At 32.8% G+C, this 27,861-nt stretch overlaps 1 protein-coding gene across 1 annotated transcript in view; it reads left to right on the forward strand.

The window, feature by feature from the left end:
- LOC129806766 (uncharacterized) overlaps positions 1-27,861 on the forward strand; it is a 147,420-nt gene that overhangs the window by 3,830 nt on the left and 115,729 nt on the right. Inside the window, exon 3 of the mRNA XM_055855538.1 lies at positions 5,446-5,562. Within this exon, the coding sequence (XP_055711513.1) occupies positions 5,446-5,562 (117 nt within the window). The remainder of the gene's footprint in view (positions 1-5,445; positions 5,563-27,861) is intronic.

A 27,861-nucleotide genomic window follows, 5' to 3' on the forward strand; every position in this document is an offset into this window, starting at 1 on the left:
AATTTTTTTTGAGCAGGCAAATTGTGCAAAAATCAAGAAGAAAAATAATCAAGGGAAGATTATGGAGTGAAGAGAAATTGAGTGAATATGGGTGTTCAGATGGCGAAATTTTTCATAATTTTGTCAGAATTAATTCACTGTGATATGGCAGAGGGAAGGGTAGAAAAATTCTCACGAAGCGATGGGAAGAGAAGATGTTTCGTGTGTTGTACATCAAAGACATTACATTCCGACTTGGTGATGATGATGATGAATGTCCACGGTGATCAGAATCTGCCAAATTTGGTTGTCATTGATCATTTGAAGTCAGAGTTTTTTTTTAGTTCCTTGATTTTCGTTCTTTATTTTTCTTAATGAGAGAAAAGGGCTCTCAAAGTCACACATGCAATTCACACGGATTTATAAGAACTCTTACGGGGAAATTGAAATAATTCAGCTAAATTGTGAACATGCTTTCAATTACGGTCCTAAATTATACGTACTTAAACTGAATAGACGTGCATCACGCCTTTTGCGGTTTACTCAGAAAGTACCATGGTTTAGTCTTGAGGTGGTTTTCGATTACTCCTCAGACGAGAGACAGGAAGAAAAAAATCCACCAACAACTGATGATTCAGCACGAATTGGCTCAATAGTTTACAATTGCACATATGGCTCAGTAAGATGTACTTTTCTCAAGTGCAGGAGAAGGAGAAAAAAAAAAGATGAGATCCTTCTTTAGTGTCTGTCGTAAATGTAGCTATAATTGCAAAAGAAGATTATCTCTGATTCTCGTCTCGTCAATGTGAGACAATCCCATCTATAGAGATATCTGTTGAGCTTTAGCCAGATCCATGAGAATAAAGTCCTTGAGACTATGAGAAACATTCTTGCAATTTGATGTGAGCAATAATACATTTCGTGTTCCTTCAACCCATTGGATTAACATCCTTAACGCTCACTTAATTTTTGTGTTTTATTGTTTTATTGACTTTAGATTTATAAGTTTTGTGCTTGGCGCCAGAAAACTTTTTGTCTATACGATGAATATTTATTTGTTCTAAGATAGGGTGTCGGATTTAACGATCTTTTACATTTCAAGATTACCAAGCTCACACATTGAGCCAGGGCATAAATGGTGAATACAAAAGAAAATTGAAGACGGCTTAAAATTTTTTTAGCCGTATCTTAATTAAGTAATAAAACCAATTATTAGGTCTGATAAGCTATTGATAGCTAATAAAAAGAACCGATTTAAGAATGTGAGATAAATTAGTCTGGTATCTGCAGCACCCTTAGTAGCTTTAGTTATTCTTGTTCTTCAGTAGTATTTAAATGGTCTTATTAGGCTTCTTTTTTCTGAAGGCAGGAAAGAAGTTTTTTTTGTTTTAGTACAATAAATTCTAAGGAACGTTTATTACTAAATAATGTAGTAGAAATCTTTCGGTGTTCACTAAAAAATTCGATCTCATCAAATCGAAAGACTTCTAATTATTTCCAAAGCTTTTAACCCTTTGGTATAGGTCTTCTTCAATGAGCCAATTGAAATCGTTAATTGATCCACTGATGAAGATGCGATTTTAAGTTGCATTATGAAGAACAAAAATCATGCGTAACCTTCTTTATTAATGATGTAGAAGCTTCCTCTGCTTCCTCTTATGGGACCGATGACTTTCCTACAAATCTTTTGAAAGGCTTACTACCCTCATTTTAATAAGTCCAACTTATTCGAAGACCCCTCCGAATATTCGTAACGAAAGCATTTTACCGGAACAAGTTGTTAGCCAATTCATTCTTGAATTATTAAATCACTTGATTGTTACACACAGAAAAATAGAAAATTCTTAAACGGAAACACCCAGGAATTTAATTTCAAATCCCATATAATGAATGCCAATGCTCTAATTTGAAATCCTTGATCATTTACTTTTAGTTGCAATTTTCAAATCTGTAGACATTTTTCATTTTCCAGCTAATGCTGAACTTAAGTTCCCGATCTCTTAACTTGACAGAGCTAGGGATAGTAGCCCATTTCTTTCGCTCAGAGCTTCTAAATTTAAACGCCTCAGGAACTCACGTCCAATTTAAGTTCCCAGGATCTTATATATTCTTAAATTTAGAGTCAAAATTTTTCTGTGTATAGCCTTATTATGCAATTTCCCAGCGGAGATTTTAAAGATATATTTTACGGCTAATGAATCCCAAAGAATGTTTATCAAATTTGCGATAACCATTATTATATCAAACGGATAAATTAGGATCATACATTGTAGTAGAATTGTTGAGCTTAGAGGAGTTTAGAGAGAAAGCCTCTGTCCTCCTGAAACGCCTATATAAATCGGCTTCCTCAGTCTGCCTACAACCGTGAAGCTGTGAGGAAGCTCGATCATAGTGGCTCCCCGCAAATGGGCAATGAGGGCTCTACTCCGGGAGGCTAACGATGGAGGGTACTGCAGCGTGTTCCGGTGTGAGATCTGTAGAATTTATGCTACAATATAATCTTTCAGAAAGATTATTATCATATTACTGCGATTATATATAAGTAGTTATTAAATTTATTTCATCAATAACTCAACCTCTATGATCACATAGTTTCAAATTTTAATATGTTATAGCTGAGCCTAAAAGCGGTTTCAGACTACAGGTTTAGCCCAGTTCCCGACGTCCTCAAAATCCTAAATAGCAACCAATTTGATTGCTTTTTTTTAAATTTAATAGATCATTTGTCCTTAAGAATTCAATTCTAACTCAATTTTTTTTCCAAAAAATTTTGATTGTTTAAGAATTAAAGCAGTTAAGCCAAATAATTAAATCTCAGGTCTGAAGCCCGTATAAGAGTTTTCGATTAAAATAAAACTTAGGATCGCCCGAGCCCCCTGTCCTGAGCTATAAGGGGTCAAAACCTGAATTCCCAAATAGCGAATTGGTTAGTCTTATGTACTCAAACTATTTAGAATAGAAAATGACCAGTGATACGCCCAGGTAAGCTTACGGTAGCTGATATTCTTTATGAGGTACCTAAGAGTGCTTTCATTCAGGATGCATGTAACTCGAGATGCGTAGAAATTCAATTTTGAGTTAAATTTTCAGGATAAAGGATCATCGAGCAAATTTTATCAATTTCGGCCATTGAAAACAGTTTGCTCGAAGTGATTCCGTATTCCTAAAATTCAACTCACAAACGATTTTTCGCACATTCCGAGTTGCAAGTACTCCCAAGGTTGCATGTAAAGAATCTCAGCTACCATAAGCTTATCTGAACTTATTACTTTTCATTCTGAGTTTTTGAAAATCCCCAAAGGTTGAAATTTCTAAAGATGCATTCAAGTTTATTTATGGGCGTTCTCTGAAAGTTTTCCCATGATTTGTCGGTTCGTCTTATGCCCAGCGCACAATAACTTTTATTTTGTAAACATATTTTTGACTTTCCTATGAGAGTGAATGAAACCTAGATCTAGTTATCTCGCTCACTCTCATAAAAAAATTTGAAAACATATTTACAAACTAAAGTTATTGTGCGCTGGGCATTACGGTGATCTTATCAGGAAAAAGTTCCTTACTTTAGCCCTAGTCTCTACAGTGGCCCAACGATCCTACGGAAAATAGAGAATAGAAAATAGAAAATAAAAGTCTAAAAGACGAATTCTATGTATTTTTGGATCTATGAGTAGATCTGTTCAAGAGTCAATGAATAAACCCAGACCTAAGTCATTATCCATGTTTAAATCTTAAAGTTCATTTAATTCTTTCAAATGAGCCTATTCAGCCATTCTTGTGCGATGAACTTTACATTTTGGTGGTGTAGTGTCATTCATATTAATTGTGCAGAAGGGTGCAATTGGCTTTTTTTGTAATGTTTCGATTTATTTAATTTTAATTCTTTACAACAATTCGGTAATTGTTGTGTCCGTTTTCGGAAATGGGGTTTGTCAACTAAAATAAAATAAAACCGTGGTATAGTTGCGCTTTTCATGTCCTTTAGGGAATAATGAAGTGTAATGTATTTTATACAATAATAAAATATAAAGGGCAGTAAACGTTTAGTGTAGAAAGCAATAAATGATTTGTTTCTCGAGTTATTAACGCAGTTTAACATATTTACGATGTTTTTAGGATTTGTAGGACTTATAGTATCTCACAATAGCTTTTAATTGCATTTTATGGGATCAAAACGTTCATATAAAACTGAAGCTTTGAGTTATGACGATATTAAGATTAGTTTTATTGGTATGAGCTCGGATGTGAGGAAGTTTTATTGAAATTATTTTTTACTAGTGGAAGAGTGTAATGCACTGGTAGATAAGGGAGGACAAAATGACAGGATACAGGATCTGATAGTACCATCCCGGTGTATCCGGTATACATAATCTTTGTTACTCTTTCTAAGAAGCTGTTGTGCTTCGAACAGATGACCGTGAAAAATCGATTTTATCAGATATGACATTTGCGATGCATAAGTATCAAGACCTACCGTCTCAAAATTTAAGCTTGATCGACGGAAGTCAAGTTTTACCTCCAAATACAAAAGCTGCTATTGTAAAGAATTACAATTAACAAAAGCAATATTTTTCTAGAGTCATTATCAGAAAAATCGGCCTTATCCATTTATTAAGTACTCTATAGAGAAGTAAGGAAATAGTTGATTGCTTGAGAAAATCGTTAAAAAATAGAAAACAGCTGTCTGATTAGGTAAAACTTCGTGATCAATTAGATTTCCATCGAATATTTTGAAGAAACTGGTGTGAAAGGGTACAAGAGGTGGCCAGTATATGGTTCAAATATCTCCACATTATCAAGATAATAATTGCTACTTGGTCGTAATAGAGTGGTTTGTTGTCTGATTTTCTCAAGCAAAATTAACTGTTCCACGCCCACAAATGAGCCAATTTTAAGTATGCCCATTACGGGGGAGATAGAATGGTTATGTAGAGAGAGAGAACTTAAGGCTTCCTGCATCAGTCAGATAGATGCAGTTTTGCCTTTGGGTATTTGCTAAAACCCTTTTTCATGAAGAGTAATAATAAATGAATTGGCACGATGGTTTTTAATATAAAATTCTCTTTTAGATAATCTATTTGCTTTTGATGTTTTATGTGAATTTTGTGGTCTTTCGTTTTGTTTCAATCTGACCGAGTTGCAGTTGTAATGGCAAATTCAAGTCCTTTGAGAAATTTACTAGGTTGGTTTTGCGATAAGCAATCCAGCGTGATGGTCAGGAGGAAGGTCAATGATGAAGATATTAAAAAATCGAATGAGACAGAGGCAATTTAAAACGGGAAGATTAAAATGTACAATGAGCTTTTAAGTAATAATCACGCAAATAGCCGCAATGAAAGTTATTGCTAAAGAGTGGAATCGGGTGTTTTGTCGAATGGGGCTTAAGATGAACAAAAAAAAAAGAAGAAAGGAAGATAAAAGTAATTAATTAATTAAAAACATTTATCCATCTTTTCTTTCTGATTGCAGATGAAAATGAGTGCAAATATCGACCTTGCGATGTATTTGCCCACTGTACAAATACTCTGGGCAGTTTTACGTGTACATGCTTTCCCGGGTACCGTGGCAATGGTCTTCACTGCGAAGGTAAGTTTATTGAAATATATATATATATATATATATATATATATGAGATATTTGTATATATGTCTTGTGATTTAATTGTGTGCACTCTCGCGATGTCTTGTTGTCATTTGGCGCCAATTAAGATTTATACGTTGAACAAGAATTGCGATTTTAATTCTCATGTAATTATACACATGTTGATTTAGCTGGATCTGTTGTTGATTCAGCTGATATTGTCGGGGAGAAATGAGCGAATGCGCGCACACATGAAGAGATTCGCACAGTCGGAGTTATGTCAATTACCCAAGAAGATGGGTAGCCTGGGTATAAGAGGGAAAGATCACTTGGGTTTGAATTGTGCGACGTTGAACTTGACAAGAAATACTATGTGCGCGCAAGGAGAGAGAAAGAGCGGATTTGTTGATGAAGAAAGGTCGTGTGGTAAACCGTTAGGCTATTACTCTTTTGCGGATATTTTTGCTGTACATAACATAACATCCATATACATATATATATAAGCCTTTCATGCCGATGATCATCATCGCGATGACGAAATGCGTGGAAAATTGTTTCCATCGCGATGCGTGCTTGCGTGCCCAACACAAGATGCTAAGAGACAAGAGATCAAATAGGAAGGTGGAGATGCTGGAAAATTGACTTTAGATGTCTTCTTGAGTACACCAGGTAGTTGCCACCTATATTTTAGCTCTTAAGAAAAATTTACTCAGTGGCACTCCAGGGTCTCATTCTTCCTGCTATTCCCTCCCCTGTTATTACTATTTGTAAGTGTCTAATGGAATGCTTACATGGTAAAGGTGGTTTATTCATTTTAATCAATTGGAAACCATGGCAAAACAGTCGTATCTACATTGCCTACACATCTCATAGGCGGTTTACACGGAATCTAATTAAAATTTATTAATTGAATTCTAAAGACTTATCTCACATACTATTCTCATTTGACCAGCCCATTTGATAAGAACTCTATCGAATAGAATTGCTATTTATTTCTCAATTAATTAATAGGGTCTTGAACTTGGACTCCAATTATTATGCCACTCGCACACCTTTTCGATTTAGTAAAATTCAATTTATTTTAATAGAGCACTTTGCTGTGTAGCATATTATTCTTAATTTATTTATCTCTTTTATCGAACAGGAATGAATATTTATTTTCTTCAATCGGAGATGAATTTTTCTAAAATTTTGTAAATATGACAGAAAGTGTTTTGGCATACTTATCTTTTTGACTTAATAAAAGTTTACTAATGGAAACCGGTGAACATCGGTGAAAGAAGGGTTCAGCTTAGAAAATTTAGATTTTTTCCAAAGCTTTCGGCTCACACTCCAAGCCTTCCTCAGTGGTCAAATCTTGTCTTTTCTCGCTTTATCATAAAGTCAGGGATTTCACAAGGCATGGAATTTTGGACATTGCACTTGATTTTTTAATTTAAAAAAATAAATATTGGCTAATTTAAATTTCTGAGTTCTCTTATTAGAGATTTCTTTGTGAGACTTGGTCACACCAAGGTAAAAAAAAAAAATCTACCAGCCAAGTACGGGTTTAACTCACCAGTTAATAGGAAATATTGAGTTTTTTGACATCAGATGAATATAATGAGAAATTTTGTCCACCGAAAAGTATGTTTTTTCAAAAACCATCTTCAAAAATGAGGTCCCAACGGCTGATTTTTATCAATATTATTCAATAAAAAGTTCACAAGATATAATTTATATATTCTACTTTTATATGCTTAAGAACTCAAATGAAATTAAATATTTATTATGTTGAAAAGAAAATCAGAGAAAAATTGGGTTTTATTTAGTTTGCTTGACAAACGTAACCCCTTAAGCAAAAGGGTTAAATTTGCTTTTTTAGTGCTAGTGCAGAAATCGTTGAATATCGAGGTGAGGAGTAGCTTTTTTTCGAGGCTTTTGAACCGATCTCTGTGGTTAAATCTTGAATTACGACTAAAAAATTATAATAATAAACAATACAATTTAAAATAATTTAAAAACGCGATAGGGTAAAATTTGTAAATTCGGAAATTCTGACAATGCAAAATTTCGCTTTAACAATTTTCTAAGATCGAACTTTGATTACGGTAATATTTAAGTAATTGGGTCCCGGTCAAAATCCCGAAAGTCAAAATCGCGAAAGCCAAAATCTCGAACGCCAAAATCCCGAAAGCCAAAATCCCGAATGGGCCAAAATCCCGAAAGCCAAAATCCTGAATTCTTAAAAGTATCATAACTACTTCCATGATTGCACTCGCGCTTGCTGGACGCAAAGGGAAATCTTCTGTGGCTTAGGAAATTATTCTAAACATTTTCCTCCATATAATTTCATCCCTTTCAGGATTTTGAAAATTCGGGATTTTGTCTTTCGGGATTTTGACTTTCGGGATTTTGGCCTTTTTGGGATTTTGGCGTTCGGGACTTTGGCTTTCGAGATTTTGACTTTCGGGATTTTGGCTACCACCGAAGTAATTATGTAAACCCAGAATATATTGAAGATTCTTTAATTAATTTTTTATCAAGCTTATTTTTTCTAAAATCTATTCCCAAATTAATTAAGTTTGTAGTCTAGTCTTGATATAAATCAGTGGACTATTCCTTGAGCTTGCTAGATTTATATATAATCTTATCAATATGTTTCCCAGAACGTGATAGTTGGAATTGCACTTTGCGTATCCATTCAATGGCTCTATCAACGGGTTTTGGCATATTTAATGCAGTGGGGAAATGTAGCATGAACAAACTTTGCATAAGACGAGATTGCAGTGAAGAAAGCAAGAAATGTAGAGAAAATTGATCAACAAATTTAAATCAGGTTTTATCGGTTTTAGGAAAAAAAAGTAGCGCTTCTCGATGAATTAACTATATAAGGTATTTGCTATGAATATTAATTTCTTTCTTAAGAGTGAAAACTAGTTTCTCATCTCACTTCTTAAGTATATTCCCTTCTGGTGTGATTACATTTTAAGTGGTTATTGACACAATCTCGGTGAAATAATCATTTGACAGTTGCTGCAAAATTCCACTGAATCGCCGTCTGTCGTTCCGTCTAATTGATCAAGGAGCGTCAATGATCATACATTATATGTCTAGATGATCATTCATGACTTTTTTCTATTGTATACAGTAAATCTTTTCAAAGTAATTCACGCTTATTTCACGATCATTGACCTGTATTGAAAATGATATTTTAAGAGTTGAGAGTAAGAGAGGGAAAGGAGACGGCAATTTCAAACATTCAGACATTTATTGATAATGACCCTCAATCTCTGTCCAATTAACAATACAATTAGCGGGCTATTTTACGATTTTCCTGCCTTCATATTGGCTTTCTCGGCTATCATCTTGAGCATTAATTTTATTGAAGAGATTTAGGAGGATGGGGAGTAGAGAGAATGCTATCTAATAGAAAAGAGAGAAGCTATTTGTTCTATCATAAAGAATTGAGAAAATTTCTTCAATTTCCTCGGTAAATTCTCTACATTAAGTGCTCTACACAAGAAAGTCAATAATCTCAGTAAGAATATTCACAATAATCTGTTTTGGTGTACAATATTATGGAATTTATTGCTATATACTAGACTATGTACACATTTTTTTCTTACATTTCTTCCCCTGGAATACTGTTGCCTGTGATGTCATAATTGAGGAAATTGTATACAAAATAATTGTGTAAACTGTAAAAGTGACGTGACTCGAGGGAGTTGAGCTTACCGTATAAGAAGGTGTGTCTAATTGTATGAAATAGGATCATTTTGTGTTTGACAATTTAATGCATGAGAGCTACATGAGAAAAAGCAACATGAAGATGATTTCAACTGTGATTATCGAAATTATCGTGTTATCTAACTTTTTCACCGTCAATTACTGGAGTGATCTTGAAATAGTTGAAAAAAGTGGATGCACAGTGATCATAAGAATAAAAAAAAGTGCAGCTTTGTGAGCAGCGTCAGAAGGTTTTGCCTAGAAGTTAAGCATAACTGCAGTTGGGGCACTTTCGGACACTAAGATTTTATCTCACGCCTAAGAACATGGTGACTTAAACTATTATGCAATCTACGGCTATATTATCCCATTAAGGCCCACGTTACGATATCATCGTTTACGTCATCCAGTACTGTAAAAGTATTAAAGTAACTTTTCAGGTAGAAAAGGTTTAGATTCTGAGACTTTTTCCCACCAATTGAGCACTGATAACTGTGTTTGGGAATAAACTTATCATGTATCGTTTATAAAACAAAGATATAAGCATTATTTGGGGAATTTTTCGCAAGCTGAGGAAGCTTTTTCCGAAAAATTAAGTATCTTTAAAATGAAATCATAAATGTAACTTAGGTAGGGGAAAGTACTCTCCCTTCGAAGGTTCATACCTTCGAATAATGTGAATTTTCTTTAAATTTTCCTAAGAGACTTAAACTTTTCTATTAAATATTAGTTAGCTTATTTATTGATAATTATTTGACAATTATGTGGAAATCTTTTAGGAAAAGTAAAAAAAAATCACATTATTCGAAGGCATAAACGTTCGAAAGCAGAATACTTTGCCCTAAGTTGTTTTCCGAAACTGGGATATCAGTAGTTCTATTTTTCTTTACTGATTCGGCATTAAATACCTCTTACGACCGTTTTAGATGAGAGAAAAATTAAAAAAATATCATTTAGTTCAGATGAGTTATTTCACTCTAGAATTTGAGAAAATATAATATATACAGTGGCGGCCAAAATAATAGAATCACCTACGCAAAGACCACTATTTTACCTTTAGCATTTTTATTTATTTCAATTCGTTTAAATAATTTTGATATAGAAATGTTCAGATAATTACCTTACGTCAAATAAGTATTGGTTTGGCCGATCTAGGTCTCTATTTTTCACAGAATAGATCAATAGTGAAATTTGGTTTAAAAAACCCGATAGGACCACTTCTATTTAAATGAAAATAATGTGGTCTATAAATCGGATAAGTTTAAATAAAACCATATTTAGAAACCATAAATGACAGTTTTCCAATTTTTTTGGTCGAACTGAATTTAATTATTGACGTATTTTGTGTAAAATAGAGACTTCTAGCGGCCAAAACAACCCTTAATCCACGATTTTAATAATTTGGAGGTTACTACTTCAGAATTATATCAACAAATTGGGAAAAAATATAAAAGTTAAAAAATATAAGCTTTGCAAACTGATTTTATTATTTTGGCCGCCATTATATTACCAAAATTACCAATAGTAATAAAAAAAATTATAGGGTAAGGGCTTATAATTTTGAACAGTCTTCTTATAAGCATCGATGTCCCAAGTTTGAAGTGCGATATTTGCGATACTAATTGACTTTTTTTGTTACTCTCTTTTCAAAAGGGTTATTTAGAAACTTGGCAAAGGTTTATTGTCTTTGGTTTTACTAAAATTAGTTTTAATACGTTTAAAAATGAATTGATATGTAGAGATCAATTTGACTCTTATTTTGGACAACTTGGTTATTAATTCGGACAACTTGGCTGTAAATATGGACAGCTAATCCGCCTCAATAGGATGCCCATTGTTCTTCATTTGATGAACCAATCTTACCAAGTCCTCTTCCTGGTCATGTAAGGGAAACGTAGAATGTCACAAGAAGCCCGGAAACTTTCCATATCATTCATTAAAGTGAGTTGACTTCGGTACTCCAAGTACGTGCGGATTCGCTCATTCCCTGACCTTTCCGGGAGCCTTTCAAGGCATTTCTCGCTACATCTCTTTCGTAGAGATGATGCTCCTTTGTTTCTCCAGGCATTTGTCCAACCTAGTCATCACAAAAGCTAAAACTTCACGAAATTTTGTGAGAAAAACATCTGTCCAAAATAAGGAGTATCACCTCATTGGCAAATGTCTTAAAAAATTTCCGATTTTTTACACGAAAAATCTAATTCACAAGGCAAATCTCACTTCAGGTCAAATGTACAAATCACCATTAACGTGAAAACACAATATTCAATGAATATTCAATAATATCACTTAAAAAAAGCGAAGAAACATTGTTAGTACTTCATCACAGCTAAATAAGACGGAAGTAAATACGAAGTTCTGTCATATTTCTCGTAAGCGATTGCTCACACTGAATTTTCAACAAAGCAATTTCAACTCAAATCATATTCAAAATTTAACGTATTTAGTGTTAAAATCTTCCAAAAAGAACAAATATTTAGATAGAATTCATTATTAATCAAATATTGGAATAAAAATCCATCATTTTAATCAATTTATTTTTAGTGTCCAATTTTATCCTCAAAGTGTCCAAAATAAGAAACTGGACAAAATTATGAGCCTTTCCCCTATAGAAATTTTTATTTTTGTTCTCTGAGGCAGAATTTATAATGAAATTGTTTATGTTAAAAACTCAATTTTGGGACTACTGACCCTTACACGGATGTCATATAAAAGGTTTAACCTAGTTTCCGATGGTTCATATTTTCTAGATAGTGTTTTAATCAATGTAAAGCAGTTTTAATGGTTTTAATCAAGAGGGTTTCTGGATTTAATTGCCCTTATTTTACTATCTTATATAAATCAAAATTTTACTAGTTTAATGTTATTATTAAGTTATTATTAAATTTCAAAATAGAAGAGTTAAATAAATAACAGCATTTGATTATCTTTTTGAAAATTTAAACTTACGGAAACTTTGCTAAACTTCTAGTCTGAAGAGTACCTTACTGTAGAAGAAGTGGGGCAATTATGAATAGGGGAACCTTTGACATACGGCTTTGTTCTCCGATTTTGAAATGAAACTGAGTTTTATCGTAATGGGATTTACTTATACAAATGGTGTGTGAAGCTAAATTAACCTCTTCATGTTTAGAGAATTAACGGTGGGCTTGATCCATTATATCAAAATCGTCATATACAGGAACAGAAACTGATCCACGAGACAGGATCTCATTGTGTTGTTCTAAACTAAAGAAATTCAAAAGTCCAAAAGAGCCCTGTGCGTCCCTGCCAAACAAATTTAATGGTTTAACAAAAAGTAGAGATAAAAATTGTATAGGAATCGACCTTGTGCATCCATAGTAATAAATTCGCGATTAATCATTCTACCTTCTCCTTCCACCGTGGATTCTTATAATGCCCGGATGGTGTGTATTTGTCTGATTGGCGAGATTGCCAAGAAGGAGAGCAAAATGAAATTAACTGTACAAGAAGTGAAGGAATATTTTGAGTCTGGAAAAGATTGTGAATCACATTCACAAAAGATTGCCCAAAGGAGTAAAGAGAGAGAAATATGAGATGGACAGTAAGATTTGAGATCGAAATAAGATAATATTCTTTATTTCCCCACTCATTTATTTGAGTGACTCTTATTCTGGTCTGGTATCATTAAAATACAAGTTTGCTATTTTTTTTTAATCGTACACCTCTCTATACCATTCAGTGTCTCGCATGGTGAATTCTTCGATCTGTCTTCATCTTTTTTCCACCTTTTCTTTCACATTGGAATGAGTAAAATGTTGTTATTCTATGTGTAAAGATCTGTGTAAATAAAGTAAGAAGAATATCACTTTTTTTTCCAAACTCCCAACCATCAACTTCCTCACATCGAAAGCGAAAAAGAGGTACCAAGAAATCAGCTACTGTTGATGGATTTTTGGAGAAGTTAAAATCAATTTGAGAACACGCACCCTGGTGTGAGGTATTTTGTGTGGTAAAAGAGCAAAAAAAAACAAAAAAGAAACACAAAATTGTATATGATGATGATGATCGAAAAGGGGATCAGCCTCAATAGAATTTGTTAAAATGCAACAAACAAAAATAAATCGCTATTAAATGACATTAATTGACTGAGATGTAGTTGAATTATAGTCTTGAAATTGATGGAAAGTGTGATGGTTTGCGTGTTTCAAGTCGATTTCCTTGTTATTGCCATCACACCATGACCTAGCAAGAAAATATAGCCAAAAGGGCAAACACTATTTAAATCAAAAGATTTAAAGAGGTTTGAAATTACAAGAATTTTAGTACAAGTACTAAATTTAGTGGAACCGCTATGTACAGTGCTGAGATAAATTTAGTATCCGTTCAAATTGAGGTGTTCTCTCAAGAAAAATTACAAAATTTTTCTAACAGCGAAATTTAAAATTTCTTACAGTAAAAAATAGGAATGAGCAGTAAAGCTACGAGTTATGAGTGGTAACAGTAACGTAAGGATTATTGAGAAAATAAGAAATTCTATTTAGTGAACCTAAAAAAAATCTATTTTAATTAATTTTTCAAAATTGACTAGTTTGCGTTTTGCGTCAATGGGTTTAAATTCGCGATATATTAAAATTCTTTTATTACCGTCGTTGCGGGTGACTTTGCATGTTTTTTCGCTGTTTTTCAACTTTACCCTCAAAAATTGGACAGTTAAAGTGAAGGGAGGGGGGTTAATGTGTAAAATTATTTGTATTTAGTTGTTAATGAATGGATTTTGTGCCACTAACATTAATTTTATAAAATTTTACTATGTTAAAAAAAATCAAGGAAAAAGGCTTGCACTGGGGATAAGGTGCGGGTGACTTTGCACTTTTTAATAAATACTAAAAAATCAACAATTTCTGATAATAAACGACAATGAAGATGTTCAGTTCTAAGGGTAAGATGCACGAGATCTACAAGATGACATGGTCGCCATCTTGATTTGACGTTTCTGTCCGCCATTTTGAATAATTGTTAAACCCTAAAACTGGTCCGATTGGGTTGAAATTTTAGTATGTTGTAGCTGACGTCCAGACCTTTTCAAAACGTATCTATGTTCCAGTCTACGTTAAGTATTTACCTAGATACAGAGGCTCAAAGTTTTAAATTTTGTAATACTCATATTTTGGCGGTCTTTATTTTTTAATATTCAATATTTGAAACCTAAACGAAATGCCTCAGTAACTATTAGAAATGGTTGAGACTTTTATTTTGTATATTTATTTACTCTAACATAATTGAAAAAAAATTAACGAAAAGCGCATTTAATTAAGTTTTTTATTTTTCATCTTTGCGAAAACAGTTTTTAAGATTCTCAAATAATGCACTGTTATAAACAAAAACATTACTTTTCTTATTGTTTGTTTGTTATATCTCATCGCCTAACGATAGCGCTGTCTTTTTTGTGATGGTTTTGATAAGAGAAGCTCCCTGTAGTTCTATATTCATGAAAATGTCAAAATTTTGAACTTGGAGCCCCTATATCCAGACAATCACTTGACCTAGGTCGGATTTTATATATGTTCTGAAAAGGCCTTGATATCAGCTAGAACATACTAAAATTTCAGCTCAATCGGATGAGATTTTTGTTTTGACAGTTATTCAAAATGGCGGACAGAAACGTCAAATCGAGATGGCGACCATACCATCTTGTAGATCTCGGTCATTTTATCTTAAGTTCCCACAAAATTGGATAATTTTTAGCCAAATACTTCTATAATAAATCTTTAGAAAGACCATTATATGCAATTTTATAACATAAATCATGCGTTCGTAGGAAGATAATAGTGAAAAAAAGGTTTTTAGTAAAAATAATGAACAAAATCGAAGTGGATTATTCTAGCCAGATAAATTTAGAATAGATTTGGACAATTTACTATTCTGAAATCGATTTTGGAATTGCACCTTCAGATAACTTTTTCACGGAGCCGTTTTTTGACAAAATACCTATATTGGCATTTTATTGACTATTACTGAAACTACAAGAATCCTTTTGGGGATCATTGTACCTTACTTGGTGCATAACATATCCCCATATACTTTGACATGGTAGACCGGATCGGCGAAGACCATCAATAAGTGCTAGAATTTATGAAAGTCTTACGGACAGCAGAGTGCAAAGTCACCCCTCGAGTGCAAAGTCACCCGCAACGACGGTATTCTTTTGTTTTGTCGCATGTAAAACCTTTTAATAAAAAAAAATATTATGAAAATTTCCAAACCCGTTACAAAATGCAAAAAAGTCACGGATTTATTCAAAATTGACAAGTATATTTTACTCATTCTATTAGTTTTTATTAGTATACGTATTAATTCAAAAATTATTAGTCAAAAAATGGCACTTTTACTAACTAAAGTTATTTGCATTCGTATGTTTTTAATAGACCTACAGCTTAGCGTACTTATATATAAAATAATGATAAATTGCATTCCTAATAGTTTCTCACTAAACCACTTCTCGGTTTAAGTCGTAAGTCTATCTAGGGCATTACGTAAAAAAATCAGGATTTTTGTATATTGTAAGACATACCAGAAATTTTAATTTGCATATCAAAACTGCATTGTGTTTTCATTGGCTAAGTTTTCTGACTTTTTCAGTGTACTAAAAGATCGAAATGTCATTTTTTGGACCTTCTTCAGTGTACTAAAAGACGGAAAATCCATTTTTGACGTCTGAGAAATTCATGGCTTTTATTTCAAGAAATTATAAGGTTTTGGCAATTTGCCTTTCAATTTTAATTAGTTTTATTCCTTTGCTTAAATTAGAGGTGTTTTTTACGATAATTGCATAAGTTTTTTTTAATTGTTTGAGTATGTTTGCCTTTTACGTCCATTATTACTTTTAGTACTAAAATACCTATGTACTTAATTATCCTTCGCTGTTTACAATGAGAAGATCACTTCGGAAGTTAGGAGGTAATTTCAAAGTTATTTTAATATTTTTACGAGTGAATTATAATCATTAAAATTCTTTTTGTAGCTTTAAAAGTTCTAAAATAACATTCCTTCTGATTAACCATTGAATTGCATTAGTTTTTCTCAGTGTTAAAGCATCATTACGTATCCAATGTCTTCTATTTGTTACGTTTAAAGTCAAATAAGCCAATTGTCCTCTGTTTCTTTAAGAAATTCCTTGTGGTCTTGGGTTTTGTTAAACAGAAAAAATGACGTGTTAGTATTTTCAATAGGTTATCTAAAAGAAAATTTCACGATTAAATTGAAGAAGACATTGTGTATGACTTCATTAAAATGGTAAAAAAAGGATATGCAATTTATTCTGGTATTCAATCGTGTTTCTCCTAACCTTAAGTCCTAAAGACATGCAATGAACAATCATTTTATACAACAAGTGACCATAATTTTCTTCGTCCTCAATCACTCCTCACAAGAACGCACATTCTCTTGGTGCCATCTAAAAGACTTTTAATGGCATGTGTGTGAAGATAAAGAGATGGAAATGCGTGTCGTGTGATCATTGATGCATTGATTTTAACGATGGATTGACATGAGTTTTGCATTTTATACCATTTCACCCTGTAACTCACAGATCAGAGATTCAATTGAAAATTGTACTACTGAACGGATTATGATAATTTATGGTATATGTTATAGAAATTCATAATGACTTATCTTGTGAGATGCCATGCTCTTGGTGTGTAGGATAAATTCTTTTTTTTATTGTAATTTTCTCTATAGATATACTCGTAAGTCTCTTCTGTGTTACTGATGGGAATATTAAAACAAAAAAACAAAAAAAAAGAAGCTAAACTTTGCACGAGAAACTTCAGAGATAATGATTGATGAATTGATGTGTGGAGTCCATCGTAAAGAACATTAATACGGAAGTTAGTGAGATTGGTTACAAGCAAAATATGAACAGCATTAATGTTAATCATTGGCGGATTATTTGTGTGGCAACAAAAGGTGCATAGTGGAAGGCAAAGGCGAGAGCTTAAGATCTACCCTAACAGTGCTTTTAATGAAGCACACAAAACACGTGCTGAAAGCCACTAACGTGACTTATTGCCATGCACAAATCGTTGCTCTCTATCTTTTAAGTTTTATTTTTTTTATACCTCTGTCAGTATATATACATGTAGCGAATGTTTGGTGTTCTAGGCAAGCATACCAACATTCTAGATTCAGCACAGCCATAAAGTTCTGCTAAGATATTGTTCTGGGAAGCTGTGTGGCAAAATCAGAGGCACAAGTAATATATTTTTCTCATGCATGTTCAACACTGTTATATCAAATTGTTCTCTAGTACTGCGAAATTGCTTCAACAAAATCCTAATTTAGTTAAAACATGGTGTAGTATCTTCTATAAAAAAAATATGAAATAAAAAAGACTCGCAAGAAACATTTTGTCTGGAAGATAATATTATTAATACAAATCAATGATAGATATCCGAGAAACATTAATTGATTATAGGAACAGTATCGGTTCATTATCGCTTGAAACCTATGCAGTCATTTTGAGAAATAAGCTCTCTAACTTGAACTTTCAAAAAACTTGAGCTTTTAAAAAAGTCAAAATTTACAATTTTATTATCATGGGAGGGAGTCCGTGGTGCAATTGGTAAGAGCGTTCGGCTCTTGAATGGTGTGATCGCCTGCACGACTGTCACAGTTGTGAGTTTCAGTCCAGCCCGGTGCAAATGACTGAAGCGTCCGAATGGACATGTTTCTCATATACAATGTTATCTGAAAAAAAAATTTTAAACTGTAAAATGTACAAAATGGCAAAAAGTCCGGTACATTTAAATAAATAAATAAAAAAATAAATATTATCATGGTTATATAGGGAAAACTGGGGCTAAACTAAACATGGGGCAGTTGTAAACACAGTTTTTTATGTCTACTCTACTTTGACTTACATGTCGACTATTTCTTCAATGGACAAAAATCCACGTAGTATCTATGAATTCATATAGGCCTGTTCCTCTGAAATAAAATAAACTAAAATAAAAGTGTCAAAATTTTTCGAGTTTACTTTAACTTTAAAGGTGGTTGGGAAGCTCTTTTATGCCATAAAAACGGAAAATTTTCAAGCAGAAATTGGCATAAATGAAGCGTTGTTAGACTTTAACCCAGGATCGTAAATCTTTCATTTTGACACTAAATACACAATTTTAAGTCTATAGGGAGAAGAGTGGCACCCTTGAATTGGGGCAGCTTTAAGATTGAAATTTTTTCTCCTATTTTTACCTTGATATCATTTAGCTCCACAAACTAATGCTCAGTTAAGATAATGTTCAGTTCCATCTAAACCGTAATTTTAAAGTTTCCGCAATTAAAAGGTGCCCCACTTCCCCCTAAACTTCCTTTATCTCAGAATAGGAAGGGTAGAAGGAAGTCCCTTTGAAATCTTTACTATATATTTGTAAATAATTTTAAAGATTAATATATCTAGTCATGAGGCAGGTAACTGTATCGCTCTGCCGATCTCATGATAATCTGCCGATCTGTTGATTTCTGGCCAAATTGTGCTGATCTGTCGATTGATTAGCAAAATCGTGCCGATGTTCAGAATTTTAGCTCCAGATCGACACTATATTGCCGATAGTCGCTCACAATTCACTAAGAGAAACACCTATTCACTTACTCAGTCTAAAAGTTTCTATTGATAAGCTTTTATTTCATTTCCATAATTCAATTTGTCAGCTTCGTAAAACTCTTATAGAATTAATTGATAAGTTGATTTTATAAAAGAATTATTTGATTTATTAGGTTGTGTGGGTTTTTTTTCCTTAAATCAATAAAATCAAGTGACATGTGTGTTATATGTTAAGTTTTTCGAATAAACCGTCTCATATTGAATCTGAGTACTGCGTGACATTTTGACACTTCATTTGACGTTAATTAAACGTCAGTGTCAAAATTTTAAAATGATTCTTTATGATCACGCTTACTGCCAATTTAAAAGTTTTTTTATTTGAATTCTCTTTCATTTGAACTTTGAAGCTTCAGAGCTTCCAGATGGTTTCCTGGTAAATCCAGTATAAATTAAGAAGACTGAGCAAGGAAGATTGAGAGTGATTTCACAAAATCAGTAAATCACTCTCATCTAATGGTTCTGTGTCTTGTATTTATGTGTTTCCAGCAATATTAAATGACTCTCGATCTTCATTCCATCACGCGATCATGGCAGATTTTTTTTCTCTCAGTCTCTATAATATCCTATTATTCACGGTGAAAAGAGTGAGATGGAGAAAGATCAGCAGTGTGAATGAATGATGCTTTTAGAAGTAAATTTTTCGTCGAGGGAAATTCTCAATGCGTGCATGCTCACATTGTTGTAGTATTAATTTAACTTAACAAAATGATGTGTAGATACCTTGACCAAAATGCAAATCATTTGTTAGTGTCATGGTTTTACTTTTATTGGGATAATTACAATTTAACGTTGCTGGCAGGAATAATATTGAATAGAAATTGTCAATTTGCATCTTATAAAAGGGATCTTTTTTCTTTTGCTTCTCACTGGCGCGCGCATCCTCTTACATTAAGTTATGTTGAAGAGGATAAATAATTTTATCGTGATAGATAGAACTTTCGTGATAATTGATGAAGAATGAGGGAAGGGCTTGGAAATTGCGAAGAAATTATCCTGAGGCTTTAATTTACACACAAGAGCATCTAATATCATATGGAGATGGTACCTACCTATTGGATGTATATTTCATAAATTTCATCATAAATTTACCTCCAATCAATATCTTGCTTTATCCATCGTCTTGGCGAATGCATAACTTGCCGTGCATCGTATTAGATGACGCTCAAGTGCGTGCACTTTGCTGACCATTGATGATCATCAATGATGATCATTAAATAACATAAAAGTGTTTACTACAAGTGTATACATACATTTTCAATTCACTTCAAATGCTGTAATCATTTTTGCACTCTACACGGGCTGGGGTGTGAGTGAAAGAATTATCATGCGATGTCTGACTAGCTTGGAGGGTTCATTCAGTAATTGTTGGAAGCGTGAAAATGTCTTCTGGATACATCTTTTTATGAAAGTAATATTACTTAAATGCTATATTAAAACTGGATTTATAAGTAAAACGAATATAAAAGTATTGAAATGTATATTTTTGCAATTTCACTTTAAAATTTCAATATTTATAGAATAATTGCTTGAATAAAGAATTGAAATATAAGATACGATTAACGATTGAGTTTATTCTTTTATAGCGATATTTTATATCAATAAGTAGTAGAAAAAAATAGCCTCAGAATACTGAATACTTGCTTAGTGAAAACAGTAAACGAAAATTCGGCTAAAAACGGTTCCCAAAATCTTCTACGATGAGCTAAGACTGCCAAGACACATACCACAAAAGCAATCTGATTAATTCTAAAGTATATTTTTAACAATATAGAATATACTTCTATTAGAACTATCTAGCTTTTTCTGGTTCTTCAAGTTAAAATGATTTAGAATTAATTTTAGAATTTGGCACTATCGTAGAAAAAAAATTTAAAATTGATAAACGAAAACACATAATATTTGCTATAAAACAAAAATCAATGAAATAAAAATAAAACAGTCCACAAGTTGTTCTCTGAGTTTGAAGGTTTTTTTTTTAACTAACTCAATTTTCGAAATGTCCACTACTGTTTTTCCTTTTCATTTATACTTTTAAGTTTTTTTTTCCAATTTTAAAATATAGCCTTATTTCTTTTTATAAAAAAAAAAAACTAAATTGAAAGCTTGAGCTTTATTTGGAAGATAACCTACCGGTAGTGTTTTACTTTGCTTCAATGTCGTACAATAAATACTATTCCTTTAGTGCTACACAGAAAAAAATATTTTGTAAAAATGTTCGTAAATGTTTGTGAATTCCTATGGGGGAGTTACAAAATGCTCGTGAATCGTATAACCCACAAACAAGTTCGTAAAAGTTTGTACTTTTTCACAAACATTGTTCGTAATATGATCATTTGACGACCATATTTTGTAATTTTACACACATTTGTTCGTAAATGTTCGTAAAATGTTCGACAGGAAAACAAACATTTACGAACAAATGACAAAATTTTACGAACATGTTTTGTGTGTTTACGATCATTTACGAACAAATGTTTGTAAAAGTACAAAAAATGCTCGTCAAGTGATCATGTTACGAACAATGTTTGTGAAAAGTACAAAATTTTACGAACATGTTAGTGGGTTATACGATTTACGAGCATTTCGTAACTCCTCCATAGGAATACACAAACATTTACGAGCATTTTTACAAAATATTTTTTTGTTTGGATTTTGTCAAAGCAAATGAATATTTACAATATTTTGCTTTTGTTTTGGAATGTAAAACTCCAAGAAAAACGGCTAGTAGCGATGACATAAATCCATTTTTACAAAACTTTTTATAGCCTATAGTTCGTGTCTCGGCTAAACAGTAATATTATTAGATCTAAACAATTTTGTTTTATTTATATTAATAATAAACTTCTTTACTTATTTTTTGTTTTGGTACCATAGAATAATGTGGTATTATACGTCAGTTGAATGCGTTTTGGTGAAGAAAAGTAAATGTTTTCGTAGTAAAGATCTAAGGGATAGTAGGATTTTTTCTCCAGTGTTCTCTCCAGACTGATTACAAGGCAATGTATATTTATTGCTTAAATCGAAATGTAAACTATCTAATGTCCTGGACACACTTACGACTAAAGTCCATTGACGACTAAACTCGTTCATAGCCAAGTCAGTTCCTGACACACTACAAATAATGAGGCTTAACATTTTCTGGCACTCACAAAACATAACTTTCGTGGGTTTTTACGCAGATATTTCTACTGAAATGCACTAATAGTCCTTTAAAAATGAAACTACTTTTAAATTTAGTTCACAATTCACGTATAACAACAAGAATTATTCACCAAAATAGCTAAAATTGGCTTAAGTCGCGAGTTAGCTTCCACCTCACAAATAATCGTAATTAACAATAATTATTGGACGTGCACTGAGGCATGATATTACAAATAGTTTAATTTTCAGAGGAGTATTAGTGCATTTCAGCAGAAATATCTGCATAAAAACCCAGGAAAGTTATGTTTTGTGGTGCTAAGCCTCATTTGTAGTGTGTCAGGAACTGACTTGGCTATGAACTAGCTGAGTCGTCTCTGGACTTTAGTCGTAAGTGTGTCCAGGGCATAAGAGTAAGGGAAGATGGGGTAGTTGTAAACATGGGGTTGGAATAAATTCTACGGTTCTTTTCAAGTAGATATTGGAAATCAAAGCACGAGACCTAAGGTGGAGTCATCATTTATGGACGTTATATGTTTATGGACAGCTGGCAGTGACCTTCAGTTTTTACCTAAAACGAATTTCGAAAAATCACAAATTTGTTAATCATATCTTAAATCGCTAATTTTATGATTTTCCTATCTGTTTTGGGTAAAAAATGAAGATTATTCCCAGCTGTCCATAAGTGTTTAACGTCTATAAATGATGACATCACGTTATATGAATTCATTGATACTGTAGAGATCCTTGTCTCATGAAGAAATAGTCGACGTGTAGTACTGCCCCAGTTTCCTCTATACCGCAAATATTTCAGAAGTCTATTCGAAGTATTTCTGAAGGCAGAGATAGAAGCTAAAGAACGCAGAGCCAATTTGCAAGCTTTTGTTCGAACATCCAAAACTTTAAAATGAGTTTTCTCCATTTATGATTTTTTAGCTGAAATTCTTTATAATCTCAGCTTTTCAATTGGCAGGAAAAATAATTAAATAATTAATAAGTTTAAACATATACCACAAAATTTCATGAAGTTTGGTCGTTTCCTTCTCATTTTTTGCAGCTCATTTTTGTCCTCTTAATTCAGGATTCCCCCTCAAAATCATTATTCTGATCCTTAAAATTGAATACTGCGTCTATTTGTTGTAGATCTATCCTGTCTACGTTAATGTTATACATATAGTAAATGAGCTTAATTTTTGTCTCCTTTTCATTATTATGAGACCTTTGTGCTTAGTTGATCCTATTAAGATAATTTTCCCTTTAAACATTGCTACAATTAAATTCTAATTGAAAAAACCTGTAGCTCACGATATTTGTCGATTCAATCGTCGGAATTGTACTTTCGAAGGGTAAAAGATGTACTCTTGTTGATGACGGTGAATTGTGTTCTGAGAATGACTTGGAAATGTGATTTTACTCATTTCACATTAGAAAACACTTGAACCGCAATTTAGTGTACACCATTCTCTCATAGGTTTTAATAATATGAAGTTCAGAGAAGAAGATAATTTGATGAGCAATTCGTTGTCTTTTAGCGGTAAAAACGCTTCGGTGATTCACGTTTCTTTTTTATTTTCAAAGGAATTATGCATCTTTTACACTACAATTTTTCACATAAACTTAAGTATCAATTTCTTTCAGTATCATTTGATTTTCGCAGTTCTAGCTCTATCATTCTATATCATTCCTATGTTTTATGTTTATTATTTTTCAATCCGCCCATATATGCTGAGACTTTTTATTGGTAAGCTTTTTATTCAAATATATCGGTCTGCTAAACGCTGAAGAATTCTTTCTACTGATTGCCATTTAATGGTTATAATTATAGAGGAAATGATGCTTAAGGTTTTTGTTTAGAAATGTGAACTCGCGGGAGAGCAAAGAGCCAGATGGAAAATGAGTGGAGAAACGAGATGTAATATCCATGTAATCGTTTTAATTTGAAATTAGCATGTATCTCAATTCCCTTCAATAATAAGAACCCTTGCATTGCGATCAAGTTCAATGCCTTTCGATGACTTCTTCCGCAATACATCTCAAGTGCGATTTTGCTACAAAAATATATCCCTTGAAGAACCTTAGCACTGCCAATGTTCGTGGAGATATGTGAGAAGAGGATCTGTTGGTGTTTTATTTCTTTTCTCCAAGATTCATTGACTTTTGTATATAAGATTATTTGCCGTATAGTAACAGATCATTTCTTTTTCTTATGCGAGGGCAGAAGTAGACATTGGCAAAAGAAGTGCTTTAGATTGGTTCTGACTCAGTGGAAATTCTCTTTGACAGGGAGTTTCCCATTTAAACCATTAAACGTCCTTATCTATCCTCGATGGTATGCTGACCGCCCATGAGCTAGAGGTGGTTTGAAAAACCAGGGGGGTTTAATAGCGTGGATAGTTGAAGAGCCAACATATATGTGTAATAAGAGAAAAAAAACTAAGATATCCCAGATGAGGGGTAAAAAGTGAAAGAGAAAATCACAAGTTCCTCGTGACTTTAATTAACTCCGATTCCGCAATAATCTCTATTGGTTTAGTTCTATCAGAACGCCTAGACTCACATCAGAATAATTACTTTGTGGTGTCTACTGTTTTATTCTTATATAGCAAAATCTCTGCATTAGAAAAAGGAACATAATATAAAATGTAGATTATCATATAATTCTGTACTTTTGATGTTTTCTTATGTTGTTCTATTCTTTCTGTCATTTTGAGATTACTCTCATGAAGATAACCTTTAATTAAACTATTTGAAGATGATGTTGCATCTCATGGAATTTCTTATAAACTTTATTGTTAAAATTTTTTGGAGAGAGGGATATCGTTGATTGGATCAGTAACTGTGCTTACTGCATTTGCTTTGTGTCTACATTCGTTGTAAACGACGCATAGCTATGTCAAATCTAGGGAAAGGCTTTCTTCGGACACTTTAGATTTTTGTCCAGATGTGCCCCTGCCAATTCGAAAGAGTGAAATGGTTTTGAAATTTTGTAAAGCCAAACGTTTTTTTTGGTAATCGCATTTGATCAATTGTTTAGGCGGATTTAAAATCGTTTGATAGCCCTGCGGATCAAGAATAATTAAAATCGTGTTGAATACGGTTTTAAGGGCAGAATCACTTTGACAATAAAATGCTCGTCGTAGCCTCATCGTATTTCGTTAATTTATGCATTTTTATTGCAATTCTTACGCAAATTCTTGATTACCGTATTACCTTATCTCATACTCGGTGGCACTAGGTGAAAATAATATAGAAAATTGAAGATATAAAACGAAAATACGCTAAACAGTGAGCAAAAAAAACTGTACGAGTAATTTCTCTTACAATTTTTTTTTTGCTCACTGTTTAGCGTATTTTCGTTTTATATCTTTAATTTTCTATATTATTTTCACCTAGTGCCACCGAGTATGAGATAAGGTAATACGGTAATCGAGAATTTGCGTAATAATTGCAATGAAAATGCATAAATTAACGAAATACGGTGAGCATTTTACTGTCAATATGATTCTGCTCTAAACCGGGAATGGCCGATTAATTGATAGTTGTAGAAAATCTATTATATTATGTAAAATGTTTCAAGCAGTATTTGAGCTGAATTATTAAGTGCTTGTTATCAATTAGAGACCAATTAGGGAGGTTTGGGCAGTACTACAGAGCTGAACGGTTATTAAAGACCTTTGCTTGATAAATATGAACTACATTCAAACTAAATTAGTTTAGTATCTTTTGGATATTACCTATTTGTAAAAATATAGGGAAAACTGGGGCACCACTAAAAACGGGGTAGCACCAAACACTGCGATTTTTTAATCAGTCATTCGACTTCAGAGGACAAGACTTATAGAAATTTATAGGTATCATAGGGATGCTTGTCCCCTGAAGAAATGATCAAGATAGTCCAAATAGTTTATAAATAAAAAATAGTGTTTAGTACTACCCCATGTTTGGTGGTGCCCCAGTTTCCCCCACAGCACGAATTTCTAACTCAAAAATATTTATTTTCGGAAATAATGCATTAATGATACTATTTAATGCTCTCCAGTGTGAAACAATTTGAGAAATCCTTAAATTCTTCAGTTAGATGCTCTTCTTTGTAAGTTGAACCGGTAAACGATTTTATTCATCAAAATAATTAATGCGTAACTAATTTTAATTGCGAAACCAATCGAGTTCAAACAATCCGCAATGTGTTTTTCACTTGTTCACATTTTTAGTATGTCATAGGACGCCTTGTGATCATTTCAGGGACAAGTTTAATTACTGTTACAATACTTTTCTTTATTCTTTCACGATCCAGTGTAAAAGAAAGTCATCTTTTCTTGTGAACTCTTCAAGTACATTATGTACTTCATTAAATTGAACACTTTCATTTTTCTCCCACACATTTATCATTTCATTTCAAAGGCATTAAATGGTATGAAAGTAGTGCTCTGGAAGATGAGTAGTTAATTGGTATAATTAAAAGTATTTTGGGAAATTCATTTTTCATCCAATATATCCCACCTGTATTCATGTTTGATTAAAAAAAAAAAAGAAAGAAAAGTTTTCTCACAAATCGTGAGAGATTTCACATTAGATGGGTAGCAGGGTGGGGCGGGAAGAAGAAAAGAGAAAGAGTGGACATATTAAATGTATTTCAGTAGAAAATATCTTTTGAAACAATGGGATTTCAAGAGTGTGATGCTCGTCCACACGAGAAATCCACCAATCTTGAGAATATCTTTTATATAGCTTTTATTGTTGCGACTTCTGGTGGGAGAAGATGGAGCAAAAGTATACACTGAGTGACATCATAATGGTATCAAATGATTAACCCTTGGGTTTCGCTTTGGCAAAATTTATGGCTAGCTAAAAGGTGAAGTTTCATGTGACAATCTGCGGTATTGGGTGTTGCAAATATTTATTTTTGGCGAGAGTTTTTTTTCGGACTCGAGACCACTAATGGTGAGATAACACTAAATATTGGAGAAGTGAGTTAAGAATGGAATTTATGTGACATGAATAACAGACGGGCAGTTATATATATTTGAGGGTTAAAATGTGAGCAAAAGAAGATCATTGTACTCTATGAAATGTGCAAATTTATATTCATGTACTCATCACAGCAGAACGGTATAATAATTTTGTGAATATATCCAGAATCGAAGACAGAGAAAGAGAATACCCAGAAGGAAGAAGGATTAGGTGGAATGAGATAATGTGAAATACTTTGGAAAATACAGTTCAAACTGTAACATTTTCTCTGTATCTTTCTTAATATATCAGTAATGGACATTGGATTTGGATATGGATCGGTCAGAAGCGAGGTATTGAACAGACTATTATTTACAATGAAATCCATGTTTATAAATTTACACTTTTAAGATAGGGTAAACGAATTGGAATCAAAATTTTCATCTCCAAACTTATTGTACTTATGTCCAACTTTGTATCTCTTAACTCTTTCGCGTCATTAGGGTCATATATGACCCGGGGAAAAAACAATTTCTTTTGACTATTTACATTAATTGAAATCTATCGGTTTGTGCACGACATCATAATAGAATGATGTAAGATTCTTGGCTAATTTTCTCAAGACTCCAGATATTCAGGAAAAGAAAATATTTGAGATCAAAAATCACTAATTTCGAACTTTGTGAAATGACTTTTCTTTTTCAAAATTTTTTATATTCATTTATTTTTTTCAGCAAAAAGTTCTTTAGAAATACACAATAGAATATCCAAAGATTGTATATTGCATATTTTGATATAATAAATTACTCTCAATTTTCCAAAAAAGCATGTAGAATTTTCCGGGTCATATATGACCCTATAGTCCCCAAGGGTAACAGTGTTTTCGT

This window comes from Phlebotomus papatasi, chromosome 3 (assembly GCF_024763615.1).
Source record: "Phlebotomus papatasi isolate M1 chromosome 3, Ppap_2.1, whole genome shotgun sequence".
Taxonomy (NCBI): domain Eukaryota; kingdom Metazoa; phylum Arthropoda; class Insecta; order Diptera; family Psychodidae; genus Phlebotomus; species Phlebotomus papatasi.